This window comes from Phacochoerus africanus, chromosome 9 (assembly GCF_016906955.1).
Source record: "Phacochoerus africanus isolate WHEZ1 chromosome 9, ROS_Pafr_v1, whole genome shotgun sequence".
NCBI classification, from domain to species: Eukaryota; Metazoa; Chordata; class Mammalia; order Artiodactyla; family Suidae; genus Phacochoerus; species Phacochoerus africanus.
This window is the reverse complement of record NC_062552.1, coordinates 11,353,507-11,378,232: the sequence shown is the minus strand read 5'-3', so window position 1 is coordinate 11,378,232 and position 24,726 is coordinate 11,353,507. Positions and strand designations below refer to the sequence as shown.

Here is a 24,726-nt window from a genome sequence, read left to right as displayed (position 1 = left end):
CCACTCTAAACTGACCCACATTTGGGAGTTCCTGTCCTGGCTCAGCGGAAACAAATCTGACTAGCATCCATGAGGGGGCAGGTTCGATCCCTGGCCTTGCTCAGTGGGCTAAGAATCCGAGATTGCCATGAGCTGTGGTATAGGCTGCAGATGCGGCTTGGATCTGGTGCTGGTGTGGCTGTGGCACAGGCCATGGGCTACAGCTCCAATTCAACCCCTAGCCTGGGAACATCTGTATACGGCAGGAGCGGCCCTGAAAAGACAAATAAATGAATAAACTGACCCACATTCTATCTATGCTACCAGGCATGAACTAGATGAGGACGTCTAGTTTAATATTCGGGGATTAAGGCTAAATACAATGGAAGCACTCTTATCAGAGGTGATAGAGACCAGAAGTTGGTTAGCTAATGGAAAGTTTGTTAGGCAAAAAACTTAAAAAAAAAAAAAAAACACTGTAAAGGCAAACATATACACATACATGTAATGAACGCACAAAGGTACTTTCAGCTGCAGGTATTTTGAGAATTCTCAGTGCTCCATGTTATGCTTTATGGTTTGTTTGTTGGGAAGGAGTTTGGCCACAAAGCTTGGTTCTTCTTAAAAGGGAACCACTTGCAAAGCAATGTGTGTGCAGAATCCTTACAAATTTTCCCCAAGTCTTTTAAATGGCAGGCCCATGGAGTTCCCGTCGTGGCGCAGTGGTTAATGAATCCGACTAGGAACCATGAGGTTGCGGGTTCGATCCCTGCCCTTGCTCAGTGGGTTAACAATCCGGCGTTGCCGTGAGCTGTGGTGTAGATGGCAGACGTGGCTCGGATCCTGCGTTGCTGTGGCTCTGGCGTAGGCCGGCAGCTACAGCTCCGATTCGACCCCTAGCCTGGGAACCTCCATATGCCACAGGAGCGGCCCAAGAAATGGCAAAAGATAAATAAATAAAATAAATGGCAGGCCCACATCGAATTTAACAGCCTCATTTTTTTTCTTTTAGTAAATTCACTTTTATCAAGGGTTCCCGAATATTCGGCTTCAAGTTTTCAGAGAAACCAACTCTCTTCACAACTCCTTCAAAGGTTTATATAATATTTAACCAAAATTGCAATAATAAGTTTAACTGGAATAACCAGATTTGGGAACAAACAACTGGCACTTGGCAAGCCTTCCATATGGGTGGGATCCAAAGGGGACAGAGGCACACACTCCCAAGCCTGCCCACTGGCCTGGACCTTCGCAATGGGCCATCACTGCTGGGATGTTCTTCAGCCAGTGGAACAGGGCTGGGGAGGTGAGAGGTGATTAGGGGAGCTCTTGTCACCATAATGCTGGAGGAGACTCAAATGTACACCAGTAACATTAGGAGGATCAGAACAATGCAATCAGGATTCCAAAAACTATATTCCTTAGACTGCAAAACTTTTCTTTATTTTTGCTTTTTAGGGCCGCATTCATGGCATATGTAGGTTCCCAGGCTAGGGTCAAATTGGAGCTACAGCCAGTGGGCCTACACCACAGCCATAGCAACCAAGATCCGGGCAGCGTCTGCAACCTAACACCACAGCTCACCACAGCACCAGATCCTTAACCCACTGAGCAAGGCCAGGAATTGAACCCGAGTCCTCATGGATACTAATAATCATGGTTATTAACCACTGAGCCACAACAGGAACTCCCTCCCATTCACGAGTTTCAAAGAAAACTGTTGATGTACAAAAAAAGGTCCAAATTCATCTACCCAGAAACCTCCATAAAACCAAAAAAACAATGCCTTACAGTCAACAGCATAGTTCTGTCCACACAACCCTGGCAATATCAGCTCTACTCTATATAAAATATTGCCAGTATAACCACCAACCTTCATGATTTAGTCTGGAGTCTGAGCTGCCTGCCTGAGCATTTCATGTCATTTTTCCAGTTCCAAGTTACTGACTCATTACTGTTCACTGTACCAAAGTTACAGAGGGTTTTTGTTTTGTCTTTTTGCCATTTCTTGGGCCGCTCCCGCGGCATATGGAGGTTCCCAGGCTAAGGGTCCAATCTGAGCTGTAGCCACTGCCCTCGCCAGAGCCACAGCAACGCAGAATCCGAGCCACGTCTGCAACCCACACCACAGCTCGCGGCAATGCCGGATCCTTAACCCACTGAGCAAAGCCAGGGATCGAACCCGCAACCTCATGGTTCGTAGTCGGATTCATTAACCACTGCGCCACGAAAGGAACTCCTACAGAGGTTTTGAGTGACGTAATTCATCCTTACTCTTCCACCAGCCCTGTAATTTTTAGTGTGTGATTTTTACAGAACTTGAGGTTTTTCACCAATGCAGACACCATACCATATTAGATAAACCTCTGCTTACATGGATCTGCTCTGTCCAATAGCAGAGTTGCTAACCATAAGCAGGTCTTAAACTTTTGAGAGGACTTGTCCAAACTGAGTTGCCCTGTCAGGGTAAAAAAAAAAATACACCAGATTTCAAAGACATAAGATGAAAAAAAGAATGTAAATTATCTTAACTACTTAAGTGTTGCTTGCATATTAAAATGATGTTTTTTTAATATACTGATATTAGTATACTGATAAAACTACCATTAAATTTTTTTTTAAGTCCAGCTTAGCCCCTACCAAGTGTTTTGTACTAGGCTTAATATGACTGTCCCATGTCACCTCTGAAAGGAAGAAAAGGGTTCTATTCTGAATCTAAGAAATATCAGTTACATACTCCCAAAAGATTTTCTCTTTCTGAAGGAGAAAAGTTTAAATAACGTTTGGATCAGGATATATATTAACACTGGAGTTCTTTTGAAGGCACTTGGAAGTGAGTCAAGAGCCCTCAGCACAGCTACAGGAATTGGTCTGACCTACTATGACAGAGGAAACAGTCATTACACCATCTAAGCGCCAAATAATTCTGCCTAGCTCTTTGGACCAATGGCTATAGGAGACACACAAGTCAGATATTTGCCAAAAGTAAAGTAAAAAAAAACCCAGGTAATAGTAACTCAAATTGTATTATTTTTCAACATAATTACTTTTCTTTTTAAATTTCAATGACACACTTTGGGCTCTCAACTTGACAGTGTTATTTCCATAATCTCTACAGACAATGATAGTTGCTAAATGGTCTCTGTCCTAGACTTTTTCCCCACAAGAGACAGGCAAAAAGAAATCTCTGTAAACACCTTAGAAAAGAATAGGGGAAAAAAGTAGCAATTAAATAAGCTGTACAAGTTTTTTTCTTCCCCAGAACTGTAAAATAATACAACTGGGTGTAAAATAGGGGTGGAAGGGGCATAAGTCCTACCACTTCATTTTGGCATAGTTCTCATTTTTCCTTACAATTTTATGTAATTATAGTAAATCCTGCTTTTGAATCTTATAACAAACTTTTCCCATTTTCAATTATATTGAACTTTTAAAACAGAAAATTGATACTGAAAATTTACAGCCTAGTGATACAAATTCTGCTTGAGCTGTCCTAGAAATCAAAACTGGTAATATGTTTTCGTGCTAACTGCATGAATCATACCTTCATGTGGCAGAGCTTTTTATTTCAAACTCATACCTGATATAAGGCATCAGAGATCAAATGGTTTTGAAGCCTGGGTATCATATCTGTTATTCTCCCTAGGAATAACCAACCAGTGGAGTGACAGAAATGGCATGAAATACCCCTAGAGCAAAACATGCAACTGTTTTTATTGTCCAAGTGGATTGGGACTTTGAAAGGCAAATGTTTTCAGTTACTTAAGGTATTGTAGTGGGAGTCATGCCCAGTAATTAAGACAGGATTACACTGCAATTTATGAGTTTCTCAAGGACGTCATTTAATATGAAATATAACTATCATTTCTCCCAAAGCCTGCCATCTACAATCCCACCTCCAAACTCTGCTTTGCTAAAGCAATAAACTAAACAGCAACTCGGCAGGCATCCAAGGCTTTTGAGACCAATTGTAGGAAATGTGCTGCCTTCCACCAGCTCGAGTAATAATTCCACCTTACACAGAAAGAGCATACTGTTTTACATCTTTACACACAACTCAAACACGTGATCTCAGATGAAGACGCAAAGGCACATAATACTTTTTCCATTTTACAGAAAAGTAACTAGCCTCAGATTTCCAACCTCCTGTTCTCTCATTTACGAGAACCAAACCCAGAACACCTCAGACTTACAGTCCAGTGCTCTTCCAAGCACACGTATCAAGGAGTCTTCCCTCGTCTGGCCCCCAAAACACCCAATAGGTTGAGAGGTGGCACAGCAAAGCGCCACTCTGGTGTTTCAAGGTGTCCAGAAAGAGCAACAGTTGATGCTGTGCAGCATCACCCAGAAAGGCATCCCGCCACATCCTGCGGAGACACCCCAAACGGGACTTAAAGTGACAACGTGGCCAAATCCACAACACGGGCCTCCTACAGAGCCATGCTTCCCGGAATGAAGTTTCCCGGATTCTCAAAGCGTTGACGAGAGAAAGCGACCACCACCGCAGTAAGACCACAACATCAGCCGACCTGGAAACAGAGCAAGCGAAAGCGTTTCCGCACACAGGAGGCGTCTCCACCCCGCTCCGCACCCCGTAAATGGAATCAGAGCAGAGTCGCGGGAGGGGGCACTCGCTAGGAGACCAGAGGCTCCCAGCTCTCACCTGGAGGGAAGCGCGGCGTTTCGGGGCGGAAGGATGAGGCCCGTCGCATCCTCCACCTCCTCTTCCTCCTCCCGAGCCGCAGCCCCCGCCTCCGTGCCGCTCCCTCCTCCCCCGCAGCCCTGCCGCACTGGAACCTCCCGCCCGACTTTTGACGTCATGGAGGAGGAGGAGAAGGTTCCACCCGGGCCCGTCCCTTTGTGACGTCACAATGACAACAGAACGCGGCCGGAGCGTCCGGGAACCCGGAGCCGCGGGGGGCGGAGGGAGGCAGGGGACGCCGGCGCGAGGCGGGGGAGGGACCGGCGGGCGGGGAGGGGGCGAGCTGACGTCTCGCCGGCTTAACCTGTTGCTCACAGGCCCTCACTGGAGCCAGCGGGCAGGGCCGCGGGGAGCCGGCCCGACTGCCGCCGCCATGCTCGGCCGCGCGCGCGCTGGGGGGCGCCCGCCGCGGCCGCGAGCCGCACGCCCCCTCCCCGCCACGCCCCCGCCCCGCGCGCCGCGCCGCCCCCTCCCCGGACCGACCGGCCGCACCGCCCCCACGCCCCACCCACCCGCCTGCCGGCCTACGGGCCCAGCACCACCCGCCCCCAGCCCCGAGCCCAGCCCGAAGCCCGCCCCCTACAGGCCGCGCGCGGGCGCCCGGCCCAGGCCCAGCCCGCCGCGACCCCCGCTCGCCCTCCCCCCCCGCCCCCGCAGCCGGCTGGAGCACGTCGGGAACACGGGGCTCCGCTCCCCGAGCGTTAACTCGTGCTCTGCCTCCCGCGGCCGCCGCTAGCCGCGGCGAGCGGCCAGACGCCCGGGCTCGACACAATCCGCTGACCACCGGTAACAAAAAAATCCCACCCCATGCCGCTCTCCAACTTAGCGAGGACTGGGATGGTGGGGGGGGTGGCTGTGGTCCAAGTTCTACCCCGTTTGCTTTGTGGCTGCAGCCGATCGGACGTGCCCGGGGAAGGCTTCCAAGCTCCCAGGCAAGGTTGTCTCCATGCAGTTTCTGCAGCCCGAGTTTAAACTAGTCCTTTTGCATTCTCCCCAGCCCTCTGCAATGCGGATGTGTTTTAATTCTTAGATTCTTTTTAAGTTGGGCTTGATTATTTAACCTTGCATTTCTTTCATAGCTGAAGTTTACGTGTCGAGATTAGTATCAGCCCTCTAGAAGAGGCATTCAGCTTTTCCATTAAATCTATTTTTTAAAAAAAACCAGTGCCCCGAAGGTCATCTCCCATTACACACATCACACTGCTCAAAAAGGGAAAATATTAACACCAATTTGTAGACTCGAGTTAAATAAACTTTCTTATAACGTTGTATTATTCCTAATATATGTTCACTTTGTCTTTTTTTTTTTTAATGGGCTCTTTGATTTAAAGCATGTAGCTAATCACCGATCACTCGAGTGCATATTTGGTTAATGCTCGGTCCTCCTATCCCCTCCCTCCCCCCCAAACTTAAAAAAAAGCCACCACACACAAAACAAAAACACTCCCTATGCCAATCAAAACGTAGCTATACTATGCACAAAACAAATTTAACTATTCCAAACCATTTAAATCTGAGTAATCATCCAATTTCAGAAGCCCAGTTAACTGGAATAAATTATTTGTAGTCACTTACATATGCATTCACATACCTACTTAAAAACATTAGCTATATTCTAAGCCTTCTTCCCCTAAAACTGAAAACCATGAATTTTTAAACAAAACCAGTCCCATTATTAAAGTCAATCTCAACAAATGCATTCGCCGTAACACGGTTCCCCAACTGGTTTATACTGCGAACCAAATAAGCCAAAATGACCACATACATTAAATTTGATGTTGCCAGTACAGGAACAAGATCGCCATAATCGGACCCTCGATTGCAACTTAAAAAGCTTCCAACACACACGCGTTACACGATTTCCCAAATAACATTAATAATAGTAACACAGGCTCATTTGCATGCAAAGTACAATATGGGGCCAAATCCGCCCGAGAATGCAGTTTAGTTACATTACCGCAGCCCAAATCCCCCCCCGTCCAAGCTCCACCAAAATCCCTTGCCTTTCATCTAAAACTAGATTATGGTTGTGTCATTCGAGGTCAATTTATTCACTCGAGGTATCGCTACACCAATCTGGGTTTGTTTTTTTTTTTTTCATCCAAACTAGGCAGACACGACTTTGCCTGAAAAGCCTTCTTTCAGAAAAGAAAGAAACAGCCTTATCGGACGCTGTGTTTAAAACCCTTCAGCTGCAGAATTATCTATAAACTTGACATTCACAGCCATTGCTTAAAACTACAAGTCAAAGGATGTGTTGTTAGGAGCACTTACGTATTTCTTCTGAATGATATTCCTCTTGGGTCTTTCCTTGCTCATTCTGAGATCCAAATGCTGATTGCAAAAGGGGACAATTGCTTCATGAATTTAAAGCCGTCAGAAATTTGCAAAAAAATATCCTGGTGGTTTTTATTGTTGGTGGTGGTGGTGGTTGATCTTGTAATCCGACTTTTCTTCCTCTTCCCCCAAAGCCCGATTCTCCTTGAAATAAATCCGAAATTGGAAAGGAAAAAAAAAAGCCAAAAGACGAACGAAGCAAACAAAAAAAAAAATCACTTTAGTAAAACACTCATAATGGAAAATTTCCCCCGAAACACACACACAAAAAAAACCGACGCCCTTCACTCCCCCCCCTTTTTCCTCCAAAAACTACATCAGCGAAACGTGAAGGTCCTTAGTGTCTGATCCGTAGTTACATCTTGGAAAAGAAAAGGGAAAGATAAATAAAAAATGTTGGAAGTCACGTTTGTGCTGCAGCAGCAGTGCGAGCAGAAGAGTCAACTCCAGCGGCGGCGGCGGCGGCAGCACCACAGCGAGGGCTCGCCGAGTCTCTTTTTTCCAAGCCCCCTAACCAATGAGAGAGAAGCTATCCAGCCCAACTTTAAATGGACTCTGCTTTTATACAAGTTAGGGCTCCTCGGGTAATTCCCTGCCGGAGGCCAGCCGAAAACTCCCACAGCTGGGCCACCAGGCGCCCGCCTACCCCGGCACCGACCGCCCCTGGCCGGGCTCCGAGGACCCCTGCAGCTGGGTCGACCAGACATCCGAGAGGCCTCGACGAACCTTGCCCAGGCTACCCCTCAAGAATCGCTCCCACGCCAAGCCTAGGAGTGGAATTGAGAGAGGCTCCCTAGCTCAATGCATGGCACGCTCGGTCGCTCCACCTCACCCCCTTTCCCCAGCTTGCCGCTCACCCCACAGCCGCCGCACGCTAACCCCCGCCATTGCCCTCTTGTCTACCTGCAGCCGGGCTGCTGGGTGCCAGTGCCCCAGAACGCCCGGCCCCGGGGAGAGCCGCCTATTCCCGGGGCACCTTAGAATGGTCCCCTCGATCTTCTGGAAGTTGTAGTCTCCCGACTACAAAATGGCTATGGCCACGGGAGCTGAGAACTACAATTCCCAGCCTGCCCCGCAAGCCTGTCACTCAAACCCCCCTCCCTCCTCCCCGCCCCCTCCCCCTCCCCATCGCAGGCTCTGCCAACAAACGCTTGGACGTGTCCCGCGTGTGACACTGCGAGAGGCTGGCTCGGGATTGGCCCGCGGAGCGTGTGGTCCGCGAGCGAGGAACTCCCCACGCCGGCCCGCCCCCGCCCCCAGGTCCCCGGCCACGGCCCCCCCTCCCCCCGCGGCGGCCGCCCCCCTCCCCGCACGCCCCGCCCCCACCCACGGCGCGAACCGCCTGTGGAATCGAGGAATCGCGCGCGCGCGCGCGCGCGCCGGCCCGCGCCGAGCGGCGGGGGAGGGACGCGCGGCGTCTCCGGGGAAGGCCTCGGAGCGTGGCGGCGCGGGGGGCGGTGGCGGCGAGGGGTTGGAGCCCGTCCTAAGGAAAACTGGGCCACGCACCAAGAGGAATCCTCGGTGCGAACTAGTTGATCGGCGGCGCCTGCTGCCTCGGCGGCGCAGCCGGTGTCACCTCAGGACACCGCCTCGCGTTTTCGCACGGAGCGTGCCGCGGTCGGGCTCGGGGGACCCTGAGGTCACCTGTGCACGCGCCCCGCGGCCGCTCGCGCCCCCACGCTCGGAAAGGCCACCTCCCGGCGCGCGAGGTCGACGTCGGGGGTGGGGGCAGGGGGGCCAAAAGGGAAGCCCCTCGTCGCCGGCTCCTACGAAAGACCCCCCGACTTTGAGGAGATCGCGCTGGGTCCCGGCTGGTCCCGGCGTCTTTTGCGCCTGTGAGCGAGAGGAAAACGAGGGGGAGACCGGTGGCGTACGGACCCCGAGCCCCACAGACGTGCTCACCGCAAGGAAGCATCAGGAGTATCAACCGCGGCAGCCAGGCGAGAGCCTGCTTTCTACCTGCCTCTGCCTTGTGGTGCCGACCTCATCGTTGCTAGAAACGAAGCCGGAGGCCCTCGTGTCTCTCTTACGGCCTTTGCTTTCTGAACAACTTTGCCAAGTCGCTCTTAGCCATTCTGCGTTGTTAATTTCCTCGTTTTCACCGTGGTTTTCCAGAAGTAGTGTTTAAAATGAGCCTCTCCCAGGCAGTCCTTTAAAGAAATGAAAAGTGGGATGACTGCGCCCTCACATTCATTCCCTGTAATATTCAGTTCTCCTCATTCCTTGGATTCGCCTTACCTCTAAAGTATCACGGTTGTGAGGTTTTGTCTACAGCAATGTTCGAAAAGAGAACCCAGTGTCTAAGAAGGTCTCAGAAACTGGAGGTGAGAGACCGGGTTTCAGATCACCCCTGCCCCTTCCCGAAAGCTAGATGGCCTCTCTGAGCTGGTCAGTTTCCTCATCTGCAAATTAGTGATCAATAAGCATTGTGGGGTGGATTATATAATAATTACGTTAACCCAGCTAAGAACCATTTTACTGAAAGTTTTTGGTAAATGAAATAAAATGCTGCTTTAAAATTGTTTCATTTACTTTACCTTTTAAAAAATCTGCTTTCTAAATTGAAACAATTTGTCATAGGTTCATTTCACATTCAGAAAAATAAATGACCTTCTGTGCCTTTCTTTGGCAAAACTTGGCGGATGCTGTTTGCTGAGGAGGGGACCAATAGAACAGACTCCACTTTTCCTTATTGGCCACCCAAGTGACTTTATGGTTAGGTTACAAGGAGGTGGTTTCAAAAGACTTTCTGATCATTATGACCCATATATTGGCAGTCTCCACTTCTCCACACTCTTAGGGTTTTAACCAGCTTTCAGGAGGTTTAATGTCGGATCTGTCCTTCCCCAGGCAAAATATTAAAGAACAAAGGTGGGTTTCTTCTAGGTTCCCTCAGCCACCCCCTAAGGCTGGACTGCTCCGGTCCTGGGCCTGTGAACTTCCCTGCTGGGCTACCAACTCCAGGTCACCACATTTGAAAAACCATCCCAGTTTCAGCTTGAAAGGGAAAGGAAGGAATTGCTCCTTCCCAAAAGATTTGGATAACATTAGTGTTGTGTTCCCTGAAAAGGAAAATAGATTGGCCCTTTTAGCAGTTGAAAGCCTTTCCTGTTGTGGAAGTAGCTGTCTCCTGATGAGCTTCCTTTCCCTGCCATCTTGGCAAGACCATGTATTACCTTTCCTGTCTTTTTCCTCCTCTTTTTCATTTTCTATTAATCTGATTCACTCTCTGTGCTGATGATTTTAACACCTCACAGCTCTTGTCTTGACCTCTTCAGGTCTCAGGGTGGGGGAACACATTTCTAGGTACAGGGCTTCCGCAGGACTTATATGCCAGCAGTGTCCTCATCCATGAGGACACAGCAAGAGAGGCCAAAGTCCTTTGTGAAGAAACACGGAGTAGAAAAGGCAGACTCTGGAATCAATCATGATAGCTGTAAACAGGACTGTATTTGCACCATGGAAAAGGTGTTAAAGGGAATACATAGCTGAGGTGATCAGGAATGAGGAGTTTTGAAGGATGAGTAGGAGTTCAGCAGCTTGAGATAAGCCACAACTTTCCAGCATGGAAAAAAAAATCGAGAGGAGTTCCCTGGTGGCCTATCAGATTGAGGATCTGGCATTGGAGTGAGTTCAATCCTTGGCCCAGAAACTTATGTGCAGCGGGTGCAACCAAAAAAAAATTCCTGAGATTTAAAAAAAACAACCTTGGAATTCCATTGTGGCTCAGGGATAACAAACCCGACTGGTATCCCTGAGGATGCAGGTTCAATGCTGGCCTTGCTCCGTGGGTTAAGGATCCAGCGTTGCCGTGAGCTGTGGTGTAGGTGGCAGACACAGTTCAGATCTGACATTCCTGTGGCTGTGATGTAGGCTGACAGCTGCACCTCCGATTTGAACCCTGGCCTGGGAACTTCCATATGCAGCAGGTGCAGCCCTAAAAAGCAAAAAAAGAAAAGAAAAGTCATTCTGATTGTGAGAAATGAGGTTGAGGATTGAAGAAAAGAGAGGCAGGGGAAACTGGAGACCAGTTGTAATGTAATTGCATAAATGAGGTGAGAAATTGTTATGATCTGAATCCAGCAGAGCAAGCAGAGAACAAGTTGAAAGTAGAACATGTCAGAAGTCCATAGGACTTGGGAACTGGGTAGCTGGAGGGAATGATGACTAATAGCATAGAGTCTAAAAATCATTCCCTTAATCTTAACTTTTGTGCTCTTAATTAGATCAAATATCCACTATAGGAAGACTGACAATATGATGGAGGAGAAAGAGGTAGCAAATTATCAGACACAAATAAGAGCAGGCTCTTACTATTCTAGGTCCAAATGTGTACAGGCACACGGAGATTCCGGGGCTAGGGGTCCAATCCAATCGGAGCTGTAGCCACCGGCCTACGCCAGAGCTACAGCAACGAGGGATCCGAGCCGCATCTGCAACCTACACCACAGCTCACGGCAACGCCGGATCCTTAACCCACTGAGCAAGGCCAGGGAACGAACTTGCGTCCTCATGGATACTAGTTGAGGTCATTAACCACTGAGCCACGATGGGAACTCCAGGCAATCATATTTAATCATGCATTCTAGTCCACCATTTGATTTCCTATAAGAAATGACAAGGAAAGAATTAAAAAGTTGGATTTCCTGTTATGGCTCAGTAGTTAACGAATCTGACTAGCAGCCATGAGGATGCAGGTTCAATCTGGCATTGCTGTGGCTGTGGTGTAGGCCAGCAGCTACAGCTTCAGTTCAACCCCTGGGAAGCCTGGGAACTTCCATATACCGCTGGTGTGGCCCTAAAAACCAAAAAAAAAAAAAAAAGAAAGAAAGAAAGAAGGTTTGGAGTTGGGAGTTCCCATGGTGGCTAGTGGTAACGAACCCTATCCATGAGGACGTGGGTTCAAACCCTGGCCTCACTCAATGGGTTAAGGATCTGGTGTTGCTGTGGCAGAGGTGTAGCCCTGCAGCTGTAGCCCTGATTCAGCCCCTAGCCTGGGAACTTCCATATGCCACAGGTGTGGCCCTAAAAAGAAAAATAAAAAAAGAACTCAAGGTTCATCTTTGCCAGAAATCCTGCCTTAACAGCCCATCTTTCTGCCTTTTGTGTTATATGCTTACTTGCTTACATTCTCAAAATTTGTCTTATGTTCCCATCTCCTCTCCACATAAAAAATAAGCTTTCTAATGTCTGAGACCGTGTTGACTGTTTCTCAAACCCTCCCTAACACTCCAGAAACTTTTTAGAATTTGGAAGAGTCTGGTAATTGCTTACCAATGAATAATATTTCACAAAAACTATACTGCCTGACTCTTTAGAATTTTGCCATACATTTAGTCTGTTGACTATCATCTCCAATTCCATTTTGGAACACTACTGTTTATCTTCTTATAGTACCCAATTCCAACAGAGTGTTGTGCATGCTTTAAGGCCCCAGCTCCAGTCCTTTCTCCACTTCAGCCTGGGCTTCCTCACTCCTGAATTCTCACTGCCCCTGTTAATTCAACCACTTTTTTTTGCCATACCAGAGGCATGTGGAAGTTCCTGGGCAAGGGATCAAACCTGAGCCATAGCAGCAACCCAGATCCTTAACCTGCTGAGCTACAAAGGAACTCTTTGGCCCCCTTTTTTTTTTTTGGTCTTTTTCTAGGGCCACAGGGTATATGGAGCTTCCCAGGCTAGGGGTACAATCAGAGCTGTAGCCTCCAGCCTAAGCCAGAGCCACAGCAACTCGGGATCTGAGCTGAGTCTGTGACCTATACCACAGCTCACGGCAACACCGGATCCTTAACCCACTAAGCAAGGCCAGGGACCAAACCCAAGTCCTCATGGATGCTAGTTGGGTTCCTTAACTGCTGAGCCATGATGGGAACTCCTGGCCACATTTTTTAAAAATAAAAGTTGGCGTCATCCCATCATGGTACAGTGGAAACAAATCCAACTAGGAACCACGAGGTTGCGGATTTGATCCCTGGCCTTGCTCAGTGGGTTAAGGATCCAGTGTTCCCGTGAGTTGTGGTGTAGTTTGCAGACACGGTTTGTATCTGGTGTTACTGTGGCTGTGGTGAAGGCTGGCAGCTTCAGCTCCGATTCAACCCCGAAGCTGGGAATCTCCATATGCCACGGGGGTGGCCCGAAAAAGACAAAAAATTTAAAATTAAAAAAAAATTTTTTAATTGGGTGTGTTTAAGATATACAATGTGACGTTTGGATATGCATATTCGTTTCGAAATGGCTACTTCAGTTAAGCTAATTAACATATCCCTCACTTCAGGCGGTTATTATCAGCCCTGTTTGTTTTGTTTTTCTTTTTAGGGCCACACCTGTGGCATATAGAAGTTCCCAGGCTTAGGGTTGAATTGGAGCTGCAGCTGAGGCTTACAACACAGCCACAGCAACCCCATATCTGAGCTGCAACTGCGACCGACACAGCTTGCAGCAGTGCCCAATCCGTAACCCACTGAGCAAGGCCAGGGATCAAACCCATTTTCTCGTGGACACTAGTCAGGTTCTTAACCTGCTGAGCCACAATAAGAACTCCCAGCCCTATTTTTTGAGCTTTAAAATTTTGTTCTGAAGTTACTTCGTGGTGTTGTCACTGAAGTGGCTAGGGTCACTGCTGCGGTGAGGGTTTGATCCCTGGAACTTCCACATCCTGCTGGCACAGCCAAGAAAAAAAGAAATTGGGGAAAGTTTCCTCTGTGTCATAGTGGGTTAATGATCTGGCTTGTCTCTGCGGAAGCACCAGTTTGATCCCCAGCCTGGCACAGTGGGTTAAGGATCCAGCATTGCAACAGCCATGACATAGGTGGAAACTGTGTCTTGGATTCAATCCCTGGCCCCAGGTGCAAGCAACGAAGAAAAAAAAAAATTCTGGAGCTCCTGGGTGGCTCAGCAGATTAAGAATCTGGCATTATCACTGCTGTGGCTCAGATTGCTGCTGTGGCTCCAGTTGGATCCCTGGCCCTGAAACTTCTGCATGCTGCAATGAGGCCAAAAAGAATTTATTTTTGGTCCAGGTTGTCTCGTTTTCTGATTATGACTTTTTTTTTTTTTTTGGTCTTTTTAGAACCGTACCTGTGGCATATGGAAATTCCCAGGCCAGGGGTCAAATCGGAGCTGTAGCCTCCAGCCTGCACCACAGTCACAGCAACTGGGGATCCGAGCTGCATCTGTAACCTACACCACAGCTCATGGCAGTACTGGATCCTTAACCCACTGAGCAAGGCCAGGGAACAAACTTACATCCTCATGGATACTAGTTGAGTTCGTTAACCACTGAGCCATGACAGGAACACCCAGAAGCCTTTTTTTTAGGGAGCTGGGATCCATGAGACATGTTTCACCCAGTATGTTGAATTTATCCTTCATAAATGATTGCTGGAGTTCCTGTTGTGGCACAGAGGGAACGAATCCAACTAGCATCCATGAGAATGCAGGTTCGATCCCTGGCCTCACACAGGGGGTTAAAGATCCAGCGTTGCAGCTTGGATCCTGTTGCTGGGCTATGGTGTAGGCTGGCAGCTGTAGCTCCCATTGGACCCCTAGCCCGGGGAATTTCCATATGCTTCGGGTGCGGCCCTAAAAAAACAAATAAATGATTGCTGACTGACCATAATTCTTACCTAAGTGACTGAATACTTTATGTGACGTTTCTAATTTTTTTTTTGTCTTTTTGCCATTTTCTTGGGCCAATCCCGAGGCATATGGAGGTTCCCAGGCTAGGGGTCTAATCAGAGCTGTAGCCGCCGGCCTACACCACAACCTCAGCAACTCGGGATCCAAGCTGGCAATGCCGGATCCTTAACCCACTGAGCAAGGCCAGGGATGGAACCCGCAACCTCATGGTTCCTAGTTGGATTCGTTAACCAGTGAGCCATGACAGGAACTCCTGAAGTTTCTAATTTTATATAGGTCTATCCTCATATGTAGTGGGAAAGGAGTTAGGAGGAGGGATGCAAAAAAAATAATCTTTGACTGACATCAGGTTTATAAATAACTATGAGCCAGTGTACTTAGAAGGTGGGGGCTTCAATTGAGAGAAGGTAGAACAGCTATTTCAAGCTGAGATTTGCAAGAGTATTTTAAAACACACTAGGAGGTAAACGGAGAAGTAAACAGCCTGCTTCGGAGTGAGTGATGTCAAGGAAACATTAGTTCTTTTTGTTATTCACTGCTTCCTGTCCCTGAATTTACAGTCTTATTTGTCAAGCTTCACTTAAATGCCACAGCACAAACCAGACACAATAAAATGATATTTCATACTGGTTGACTGTGGACTTCGTTTATACGAGTCACTGAAAGTCCCTAGTTCTTTGGGTTTTCTAAAATTTCATTACTATTCTGCTTAGATTATGTCTTATTTATTGAAAGAGAGCTGGCCTTGATTCAGAAACTCTAGTAAAGCAGCCAAGACGGGAAACCTGCAGTTCGTAAGAATAGAAGTTAGTGTTTATAATAAAACTGTACTCTAGGGGGAAAAAAAATCTTATCAGTGATCAACGAAAATCATTATGAGGAAACTGAGGCAGAGAGATTACAAGAAGACAGGGAAAGAGGGAAGGAACTCTACTAATCAGGACATCTTCTGTGGCAACTAAACAAACCCCAAACAAAAATGGCTAAAGGACAAAAAGGGGGCAGAGAGGCTGGCATCATCTAACGGGGGAATCTGGGGTCCTAGTTTCAGGGTTACAAATGAGGTCATCCCCCTTCCCTCCTTCCTTCTCCTTTCCTCTCCATTCATCTCAGCATCTCTTGCTTCGTTCAGCCACCAGGGAAGCTGGCTCCAAAGAAAACTCATTTCTGTCGGGGTGGAGCACAGGTTGTTATCGGAAGGGGTGGGAGAAAACCATTCTGGGCAGCCAAAAAGAACGAGCCATCAGCCCACCGCAGAAATCATTAGCGCTTCATTCCGTCGGGGCCCAGAATGGGGAGGGCTGAAGAAAAGTATGCTCTCACCAATCAGAAGCCTAGAGATGCCTTTGATTTTAGGCAAGTTCAGCTGAGCCCAGGGCTGCCGTCTCTCTTTCACCCCAACTTCCACAGCTTGAGGTTTCTGCAGACACCCTGACATGCTGGGAAAGCTCCATGTCAGACACTCTGCTCATAGCTCCTAGGAATCCCTGTGCTGCTAAACAAAAGCAGTGTCTAGCTTCTGCAAAACTGTAGCATCTGCAGAGTTTATGCTGTTTTCTGAAGCCTTGGGGTTTCCAAAACCCCAGATTTGCCAATACCTTTACAGAAATGCAGGGCCATTTTTCTTTCTGATCCTACACACGTCGACATAGATAGTACAACAGAAGAGATTGGGACATCAGCAATTATCCTCTGACCAGAAATTAGTGGATTATTAATTTCCAGATGTTTGTTTCCCTCTTTGTGGTCAAGCATTCACTGGGAAAAAAAAAAAAAATAACCATCTGTTGAACAGTCACCAAGGATGGAAAACTGAAGAAAACAAACTCTGTCCTCAAAACATGTGCACAAAGTACTAGGAGTTCTCCTTGGTAAAAGGAACATCAGAGAAGACATTGAATGTAAAGTTAGGGGACCTCGAGGCTCCACTCAACTGAGGGCGGGCCACGAGCTGCCCTGGCACTGAGCAGCAGAGGCCCCATTCCTTAACCATCCCCTGTCTACCCCTCCTCAGTCCCAAGACTCATGGATCAGCCGCAAGAATTCCAAAGTTCAGCCTCTTCTCCTTTTTTTTTTTTCTTTTCTCTCCTTCTAGGTTTCATTTGTTCATGCATTCATCCATCCATCCAAAGAGGACCCAGTGCCTGCTCCCCTTACTCTGCCCTCCCCCTCCCTGGGTCCTTGCATCACTCTTGCAAAGTAGCTCCCAACAGTCCTCAGACAGGAACAGCACCTGGGGTGAAGAAAAGGAGGAGACACTAAATCGGGGTAAAGTCGAGAAAACCCAGGACAGGGCAGGGGGTCCACATTGTCAGAAGCTGGCCTTCGACAAAAAAAAAAAAAAGGAGTTCCTGTCATGGCCCAGTGGTTAACGAATCCGATTAGGAACAATGAGGTTGAGGTTGAGGGTTCGATCCCTGGCCTGGCTCAGTGGGTTAAGGATCCAGCGTTGCCGTGAGCTGTGGTGTAGGTTGCAGACACGGCTTGGATCCTGCGTTGCTGTGGATCTGGCGTAGGCCGGCAGCTACAGCTCCGATTCAACCCCTAGCCTGGGAATCTCCATATGCCGCAGGAGTGGCCCTAGAAAAGGCAAAAAGACCGGAAAAAAAAAAAAAAAGAAGCTGGCCTTTATTTTTATTGTTTTTATTTTTATTTTTTGCTATTTAGGGCTGCACCTGTGGCATCTGTGACCTACACCGAAGCTCAGAGCAACACCAGATCCTGAGCGAGGCTGGGGATTGAACCCGAATCCTCATGGATTTTAGTTGGGTTCTTAACCTGCTGAGCCACAGCAGGAACTCCAGAATCTGGCCTTTATTACTACAAAATGATAATGTTTTTTTTTTTTTAATTATTTGTATTTGGATTTGTAATGGTTTTTTTGTTTGTTTTGTTTTGTTTGTCTTTTGTCTTTTTTGTTGTTGTTGTTGTTGTTGTTGCTATTTCTTGGGCCGATCCCGCGGCATATGGAGGTTCCCAGGCTAGGGGTTGAATCGGAGCTGTAGCCACCGGCCCACGCCAGAGCCACAGCAGCGCGGGATCCGAGCCGCGTCTGTAACCTACACCACAGCTCACGGCAACGCAGGATCGTTAACCCACTGAGCAAGGGCAGGGACCGAACCCGCAACCTCATGGTTCCTAGTCGGATTCGTTAACCACTGCACCACGACGGGAACGCCCAATGTCTTTTTTTTTTGTCTTTTTTTGCTATTTCTTGGGCCGCTCCCTTGGCATATGGAGGTTCCCAGGCTAGGGGTCGAATCGGAGCCACCGGCCTACACCAGAGCCACAGCAACGTGGGATCCGAGCCTCGTCTGCAACCTACACCACAGCTCACGGCAACGCAGGATCGTTAACCCACTGAGCAAGGGCAGGGACCGAACCCGCAACCTCATGGTTCCTAGTCGGATTCGTTAACCACTGCACCACGACGGGAACGCCCAATGTCTTTTTTTTTTGTCTTTTTTTGCTATTTCTTGGGCCGCTCCCTTGGCATATGGAGGTTCCCAGGCTAGGGGTCGAATCGGAGCCACCGGCCTACACCAGAGCCACAGCAACGTGGGATCCGAGCCTCGTCTGCAACCTACACCACAGCTCACGGCAACGCAGGATCGTTAACCCACTGAGCAAGGGCAGGGACCGAACCCGCAACCTCATGGTTCCTAGTCGGATTCGTTAACCAATGCGCCACGATGGGAACTCCCCAAAATGATAATGTCTTTTCGTGTCCATATGTGCGTGAAATAAGGAAGGTAAGGTCTCTCAAACGGTGGACAGTACCTAGAAGGTTTTAGGCCTTTATGATTGGAGGCAAATATAAAGAGAAAAACTATAAAATCAGGGTGGATATTTAATTCGGTATAGCCTACAGGCAAGACTATACTGGGAATCTTGAAGGTTCAGGGTTTAGTCTCAGCTTTTTTGTGACTTTGGACAATTCATTTTGCCAGGCCTTACTTTCTTCATTTATGAAAAAGGACACTGTGGCCTAAAGACCTCCCCAAATCTATTGTTCTATGGTGCTGTACAAATCAAGGCCAATCTGGGTAATTTAGGATTATACCAATTTCACCCAACACAGTTAATATAAATTTTAGGTACAACAGTATATTCTTGACAGTATATACACAGTGTATATACTGTCAAGTATATATATAACTGTGAGCACAGTTCATGCTTGTCGAAAACCAATGAAAAGATCAGGCGCTCTCCTGTGTGCAGCAGGTTAAGGACCTGGCATTGTCACTTCAGCAGCTCAGGTCACTGCTGTGGATCAGGTTACATCTCTGGTCTAGGAACTTCCACGTGTCATGGGCATGGTCAAGAACAAACATTAAACTATGAATAGATAGAGAGAAGATAGATCACAGCTTATGCTTAAGGCACTAAACATGAGACAAGGGGCTCAACTGGTAGGTGAATCCGTATCTCCCAAGCAGCTTAAGACCCAAAATGTGTCCCAAGGGATTCTCTCAACCTAGAGGGCAGGAGAAACCAGGAGGAAGGAGGCTAGATTTGCCCAAGTTACTCTAGAACAGATCCTTGGAGATTCTTTAGCCATGTCAGTATGACTGCAGCTGTCCCAAACTTTTCCAGGTCTCAGATACAGTCAGAATCACATTCTTTACTGTCTCCATTTACCTACTTACAAAGTACCTAGCAAAGCATCTCCACATGGTAGGTAAAGGTCTCTGAAATAAATGAATGGAATTTGGCACCATGCCAACGATCATTTTGCTCACAAATAATTCTCTGCATCTGGAGTGCTCTTTCAAAGAGGTCAACTCCCACCAAGGAGTTGCAATTATTGAGGAAGTGAAACTGATTGACAAGTGGCACTTAAGTGATCTCCATTTTCCTTCCCAGCCAGCACTTCTCTTATGAAAGGAGAGGACAAAATGAAACATTTCATGTTACTTGAGTAACATAACACGCCCAGACATTTCATAAAGTGAGTCTACATCTCGAGACCAGTGTGGACATATTTATCTGACAAATGGTATTTGTCTGCTGCTGTCATGGACTGAATTGTGCCCCCAACAAAAATTACAATGTTGAAGTTCTAAACATCAGTATCACAGAATGTGTCTGTATTGGGAGATAGGATCTTTAGGGAGGTAATTAAGTTAACATGAGGTCATTACAGCGGGCCCTAATCCAATAGGGCTGGTGTCCTGATAAGAGGAAATTTGGACACAGACACACCAAAAGGAAAGACCATTTGCAGACACAGGAAGAAAGAAGACAGCCATCTACAAGCCAAGGAGTAAGGCTTCAGAAGAAAATAAGCTGGTGGATGCCTTGTACTTAGACTTCTAGCTTCCAGAGATGCAAGGACATAAGTTTCTGGGTTTTTTTTTTTTTGTTTTTTGTTTTTTTTGTACTTTTGCCATTTCTAGGGCCGCTTCTGTGGCATATGGAGGTTCCCAGGCTAGGGGTCTCATCAGAGCTGTAGCCACCGGCCTACGCCAGAGCCACAGCAACGCGGGATCTGAGCCGTGTCTGCAACCTACAACCACAGCTCAAGGCAACGCCGGATCCTTAACCCACTGAGCAAGGCCAGGGATGGAACCCGCAACCTCACAGTTCCTAGTCGGATTGGTTAACCACTGAGCCATGACGGGAACTCCAAATTTCTGTTCTTTATAAGCCAGCCAATCTCTGTGCTTTGTTACCTCAGCTCCAGTGAGCTAATACAGTTGTCTTGTAAATTTAGCCTTTCAAATGAAACTGACCAGTGGCCAAAAAGGCCTGAGACTGAGTTGTTTTTCTAGTAATGGGGAATAGAGTGTGTGGGTCTCTTGGGGCACCCACTTCCCCTGTGACGTGAATTTGCAAGACAAGGTGATACTGAATAGATGGCATTCCCAGCACTTGATCTCTTAGCCATGGCCAACTTGATCCAAACACTTTCGACTTTCTGGAGAACATGAGTGTGGGGGTCAGGGCAGGGCTGGGGGAAGGGGGGGCAAGCTTCTCAATTTTTAGTATTGTGGCCCAGGGATGGGTCCAATTTCCACAGCTGGGACACAGTCCCTTTTAAGACTACCTTGTCCCCTCCAGCTTTCATCCTAGTTCCCTGTTTTATCCCAAGATCTAGCACCATCACTTATCTATCTGAGGGTTTTTTTTTTCCTAAAGAAGAGGGAAAGATGAGTATCAAAGACATTGAATGTCTTTTTCTACCTAAAACATTTTATTTTCTTCCCCAAATTTTTTTAAAAAGAAGCAGCCAAAGTATTTGATTTTGCTGGTTTAGTAGATGGGCTTATACTGTAGTAGAGTATTATTCAAGTACAATTCCAATTTTTATAATAGTTGACAATAATTTTGAAAGCCCAGCATAATAGCCTTTGCATCCTCAAAAGTAACTGGCTCTTGTTATTTACCCACAACCCAAATCACTATCTGGGTGAAGAGAGGCACTTGAAATATCTCCTTTCTCAAATCTAAGGTCAAGTTTGACCACAGATCATTTGCTGCTCTTTTAAGTAGTTAATTGGCTGACAGAGAGTTCTACCACTGGAATATCATTCTTAAAAAGAAAATTTCTCCCATTGGGATAAAGCACACTAAGATTTAGGGATCTTGGAGTTCCCGTCATGGCTCAGTGGTTAATGAATCCCATTAGGAACCATGAGGTTGCCGGTTTGATCCTTGGCCTTGCTCAGTGAGTTAAGGATCCGGTGTTGCCATGAGCTGTGGTGTAGGTTGAAGATGCGGCTCGGATCTGCCATTGCTGTGGCTCTGGTGTAGACTGGTGGCTACAGCTCCAATTAGAGCCCTAACCTGGGAACCTCCACATGCTGTGGGTGTGGCCCTAGAAAAAAACAGAAAGACAAAAAAATATATATATATATTTAGGGATCTATTTTTAAAAGGAAGTTCTATTAGAGAATTTTTAAAATGTTATTAGTCATTAATAGGTTATCATATGTTAAGTATTTTATTTTGTTTTTGTTTCCTTGGGTCTTGCTAGATGTCTGACTTGCTAATCTCTAATAATTAATCATTTAATTGGCAGATTAGCAAATCAGACATCTAGCAAGGCCTAAGGAAACAAAAAATAAGGAAGTGTTGATAATTATGATAGGTTTTTTTTTTTTTTTTGCTTGCTTTTTAGGGCCACACCAGTGGCATATTCAGGCTAGGGGCTGAATCAGAGCTGCAGCTGCAGCTACCAGCCTACACCACAGCCACAGTGACACCAGATCCGAGCCCTGTCTGTGACCTATACCACAGCTCACAGCAACACCGGATCATTAATCCACTGAGCAAGGCCAGAGATTGAACCTGCAACCTCATGATTCCTAGTCAGATTTGTTTCTGAGGAGCTTTTCTTCCTCAGAGTTACCTTTCCAGGACCCCCGGAGAAATTCTTCCAATTCTTGCCAGTCTTAGCCAAATACTTAAGTCTTAGTATTGATTGACCCAAAGGTGATTTTCAAACCAGCTGCCAAAGAGAATCATGGGAGTGGCGCACCTTCCAAAATCCAAGGTGAATAGGCTGTGATTTGCCCTTTTCTGACTGTCCCTGATTCAGCAACTCCTTTAACCTCCTGTCATTCAGCTTGAGGAGGAGAAGTGGGAATAGCCCCAGCTGAGAGGGGCAGCTGACAGCAATGCTGTCTCCTCCCCTTGCCCCCACTCCTCCCAACCTGGGTGCCCCACAAAAGCACCAGGCATTCAGTTATACAGTGGATATTTATACAGCCTGCTCAATGTGAATTCAAATTTATTTCCAAGTCATTAGGACCAATTACTCACCTTTGGGCCCTGTAATATCATTTTTCCCTGCCAAACGGATTGCTTCTCCTGTCGCAAATGTGATCAATCCTGCAGAGCACTGCTCAGTCATGTTTAAACTGTCGTAGATTGTTGCAGGGTTGGGGGGGAATAAATGAGTGGACTGAGTCATGAGGTGTAGATCTTGCGGATGATCCTTTTAATTCGGGAAGAATTCAGGGCTGTTGAGAACATGCTGACTTGGAAGGCACCCGTATGAATTCTGGTCCTATTTACTTCCTTTAATTTGACCAAGACTTGAGAGAATGCAAATATTTTTTTTGCCTTTATTTGTGCTGTGAGGATCCAATTTTCTTTCTTTCCAGCTTTCACAGATGTATTAAATTACACTCTGTGTCTAACGGTGCTAGGATTTGAGGAGGTTAGAAAAGCAACGATAAGTTCCCATTGTAGCTCAGCGGGTTAAGAACCTAACTGGTATCCATGAGCATGCGGGTTCGACACCTGGCCCTGCTCAGTGGGTTAAGGATCCAGCGTTGCCATGAGCTGCGGTGTTGGTTGCAGATGCGGCTCAGATTCTGTGTTGTGGCTGTGGCGCAGGCCGGCAGCTGCAGCTCCACTTCAACCCCTAGCCTGGGAACTTCCATATGCTGCAGGTGCAGCCCTAAAAAAAGCAGGAAAAGAATAGCAACGATAAAGTAGTCCCTGTCCTGTGGGAGATTGCAGTCTATCTGAAAGGAAAGATACGCACAAGAGGGAAAAGTATCCACAGAAAAAAATAATCCCCATGATTAGATTCCTGTATGGTCCTGTCTAGCGATTCTCTATAGATGCTCTCAGGCCAGCAGTAGCAGAATCAGCTGGGACTTGGAAGTTTGTCCTGATAGCTCCTCTCTTGATTTTATTTTCCCAAATTACCTAGTAAATCTTTGCATAGATGACTCTTTACAACAGGAGCTTAAGAAAAAAAAAATCACTTGGAGTTCCTGCTATGGCACAATAGGATCAGCGGCCTCGTAGAAGCAGGTTGAATCCCCCCCGCTCTAGGACAGTGGATTAAGGATCCTGCGTTGCTGCAGCTGCAGCATAGGTTGCAACTGTGGCTCAGAGCTGATCCCTGGCCCAGAAACTCCATATCGTCAAGGCAGCCCCCCCCAAAAAAAAAATCGCTTGTGTTAATAGGCGTTTATTGAGATTGTCTCAGTGTCTCAGCTCCCTTCATTAAGATGTAAATCCCCGAGAAGGTAGGACCCTCTTCCTACTTCCTAACTCCTGACTGTAGGCTGAGGATAAACGTTTAACATAGTTCTTGCTGGATTGTCTATTTCCATGATTTTTTTTTGTCTTTTTTTTGTCTTTTTGCCTTTTCTAGGGCCCATCCCATGGCATATGGAGGTTCCCAGGCTAGGGGTCCAAACAGAGCTGCAGCTGCCACCCTACGCCAGAGCCACAGCAATGTGGGATCTGAGCGGCGTCTGTGACCTACAGCACAGCTCACAGCAACGCCGGATCCTTAACCTACTGAACGAGGCCAGGGATCGAACCTGCAACCTCATGGTTCCTAGTCGGATTCGTTAACCACTGCGCCACGACGGGAACTCCTATTTCCATGATTTTTTAATTTTCCCACTGTTTGTCAAATACATAGCTAAGGGCCTGTAGTGTGCCTGATAATTGATATTTAAGGGAATAAAAAGTTGTGTAAGAAATGACCCTTGAGGAACTCCTAGTGGTTCCAGGTTACTGCTATGGCTCGGGTTTGATTCCTGGCCCTGGAACTTCTGTACTCTGTGAGTGAAGAAAAGAAAGAAAGAAAGAGAGAGAGGGAGGGAGGGAGGGAGGGAGGAAGGAAGGAAGAAGGAAGGAAGGAAGGAAAGAAAGAAAGAAAGAAAAGAAGAAAGAAAAAGAAAAGAAAGCATCTTTGCCCTAGAATCTAGTTGGAACAAAAATATACCCTAAAGAAAAGTTAAATAAGAGCACAAGGTGGCTTAGGGGTAAGTACGAATGAATAAAGATCTAGATTAGATCAATCGAGGCCATAGGATTCAGAAGAGAGGGAGAGAGAGTGTGTGATCCAGTGGGTAGAGAAGACTTCCTAGAAGGGGTGGAGGTTGAGCAGGGATTTCAAAACCCAAGAGAGCTTTGGGCTGGCCCAGAACAATGGGGAAAGGGTGAGGAGGGCTGGAACAAAGGGGACTGGGTGGCCTGGAGCAAGATCTGTACATATTCCAGGAGCCTCAGGGGAATAGCCCTGAGACACAGGTGCCTGGGAAATGGGGAGACGGTTGGGGTGGAGAATGGAGAGGAAGCAGTGCCTAGAGAGC

General features: G+C 47.2%; 1 protein-coding gene across 8 annotated transcripts in view; it reads right to left on the bottom strand.

Annotated features, from left to right (window-relative positions):
• Positions 1–8,030, bottom strand: part of JARID2 (jumonji and AT-rich interaction domain containing 2) — a 243,962-nt gene extending 235,932 nt beyond the window's left edge. For 3 of the 8 annotated variants that reach the window (XM_047796193.1, XM_047796197.1, XM_047796199.1), the window contains exon 1: positions 6,956–7,537. In XM_047796193.1, the coding sequence (XP_047652149.1) occupies positions 6,956–7,000 (45 nt within the window). In that variant the 5' untranslated portion in view covers positions 7,001–7,537. Of the gene's footprint in view, positions 1–4,642; positions 4,931–6,955; positions 7,541–7,921 lie in introns of those variants that run through there. The other 5 variants (XM_047796200.1, XM_047796198.1, XM_047796194.1 and 2 more) reach the window with 4 other exon arrangements.
• Between the last annotated feature and the right edge of the window lie 16,696 nt (positions 8,031–24,726).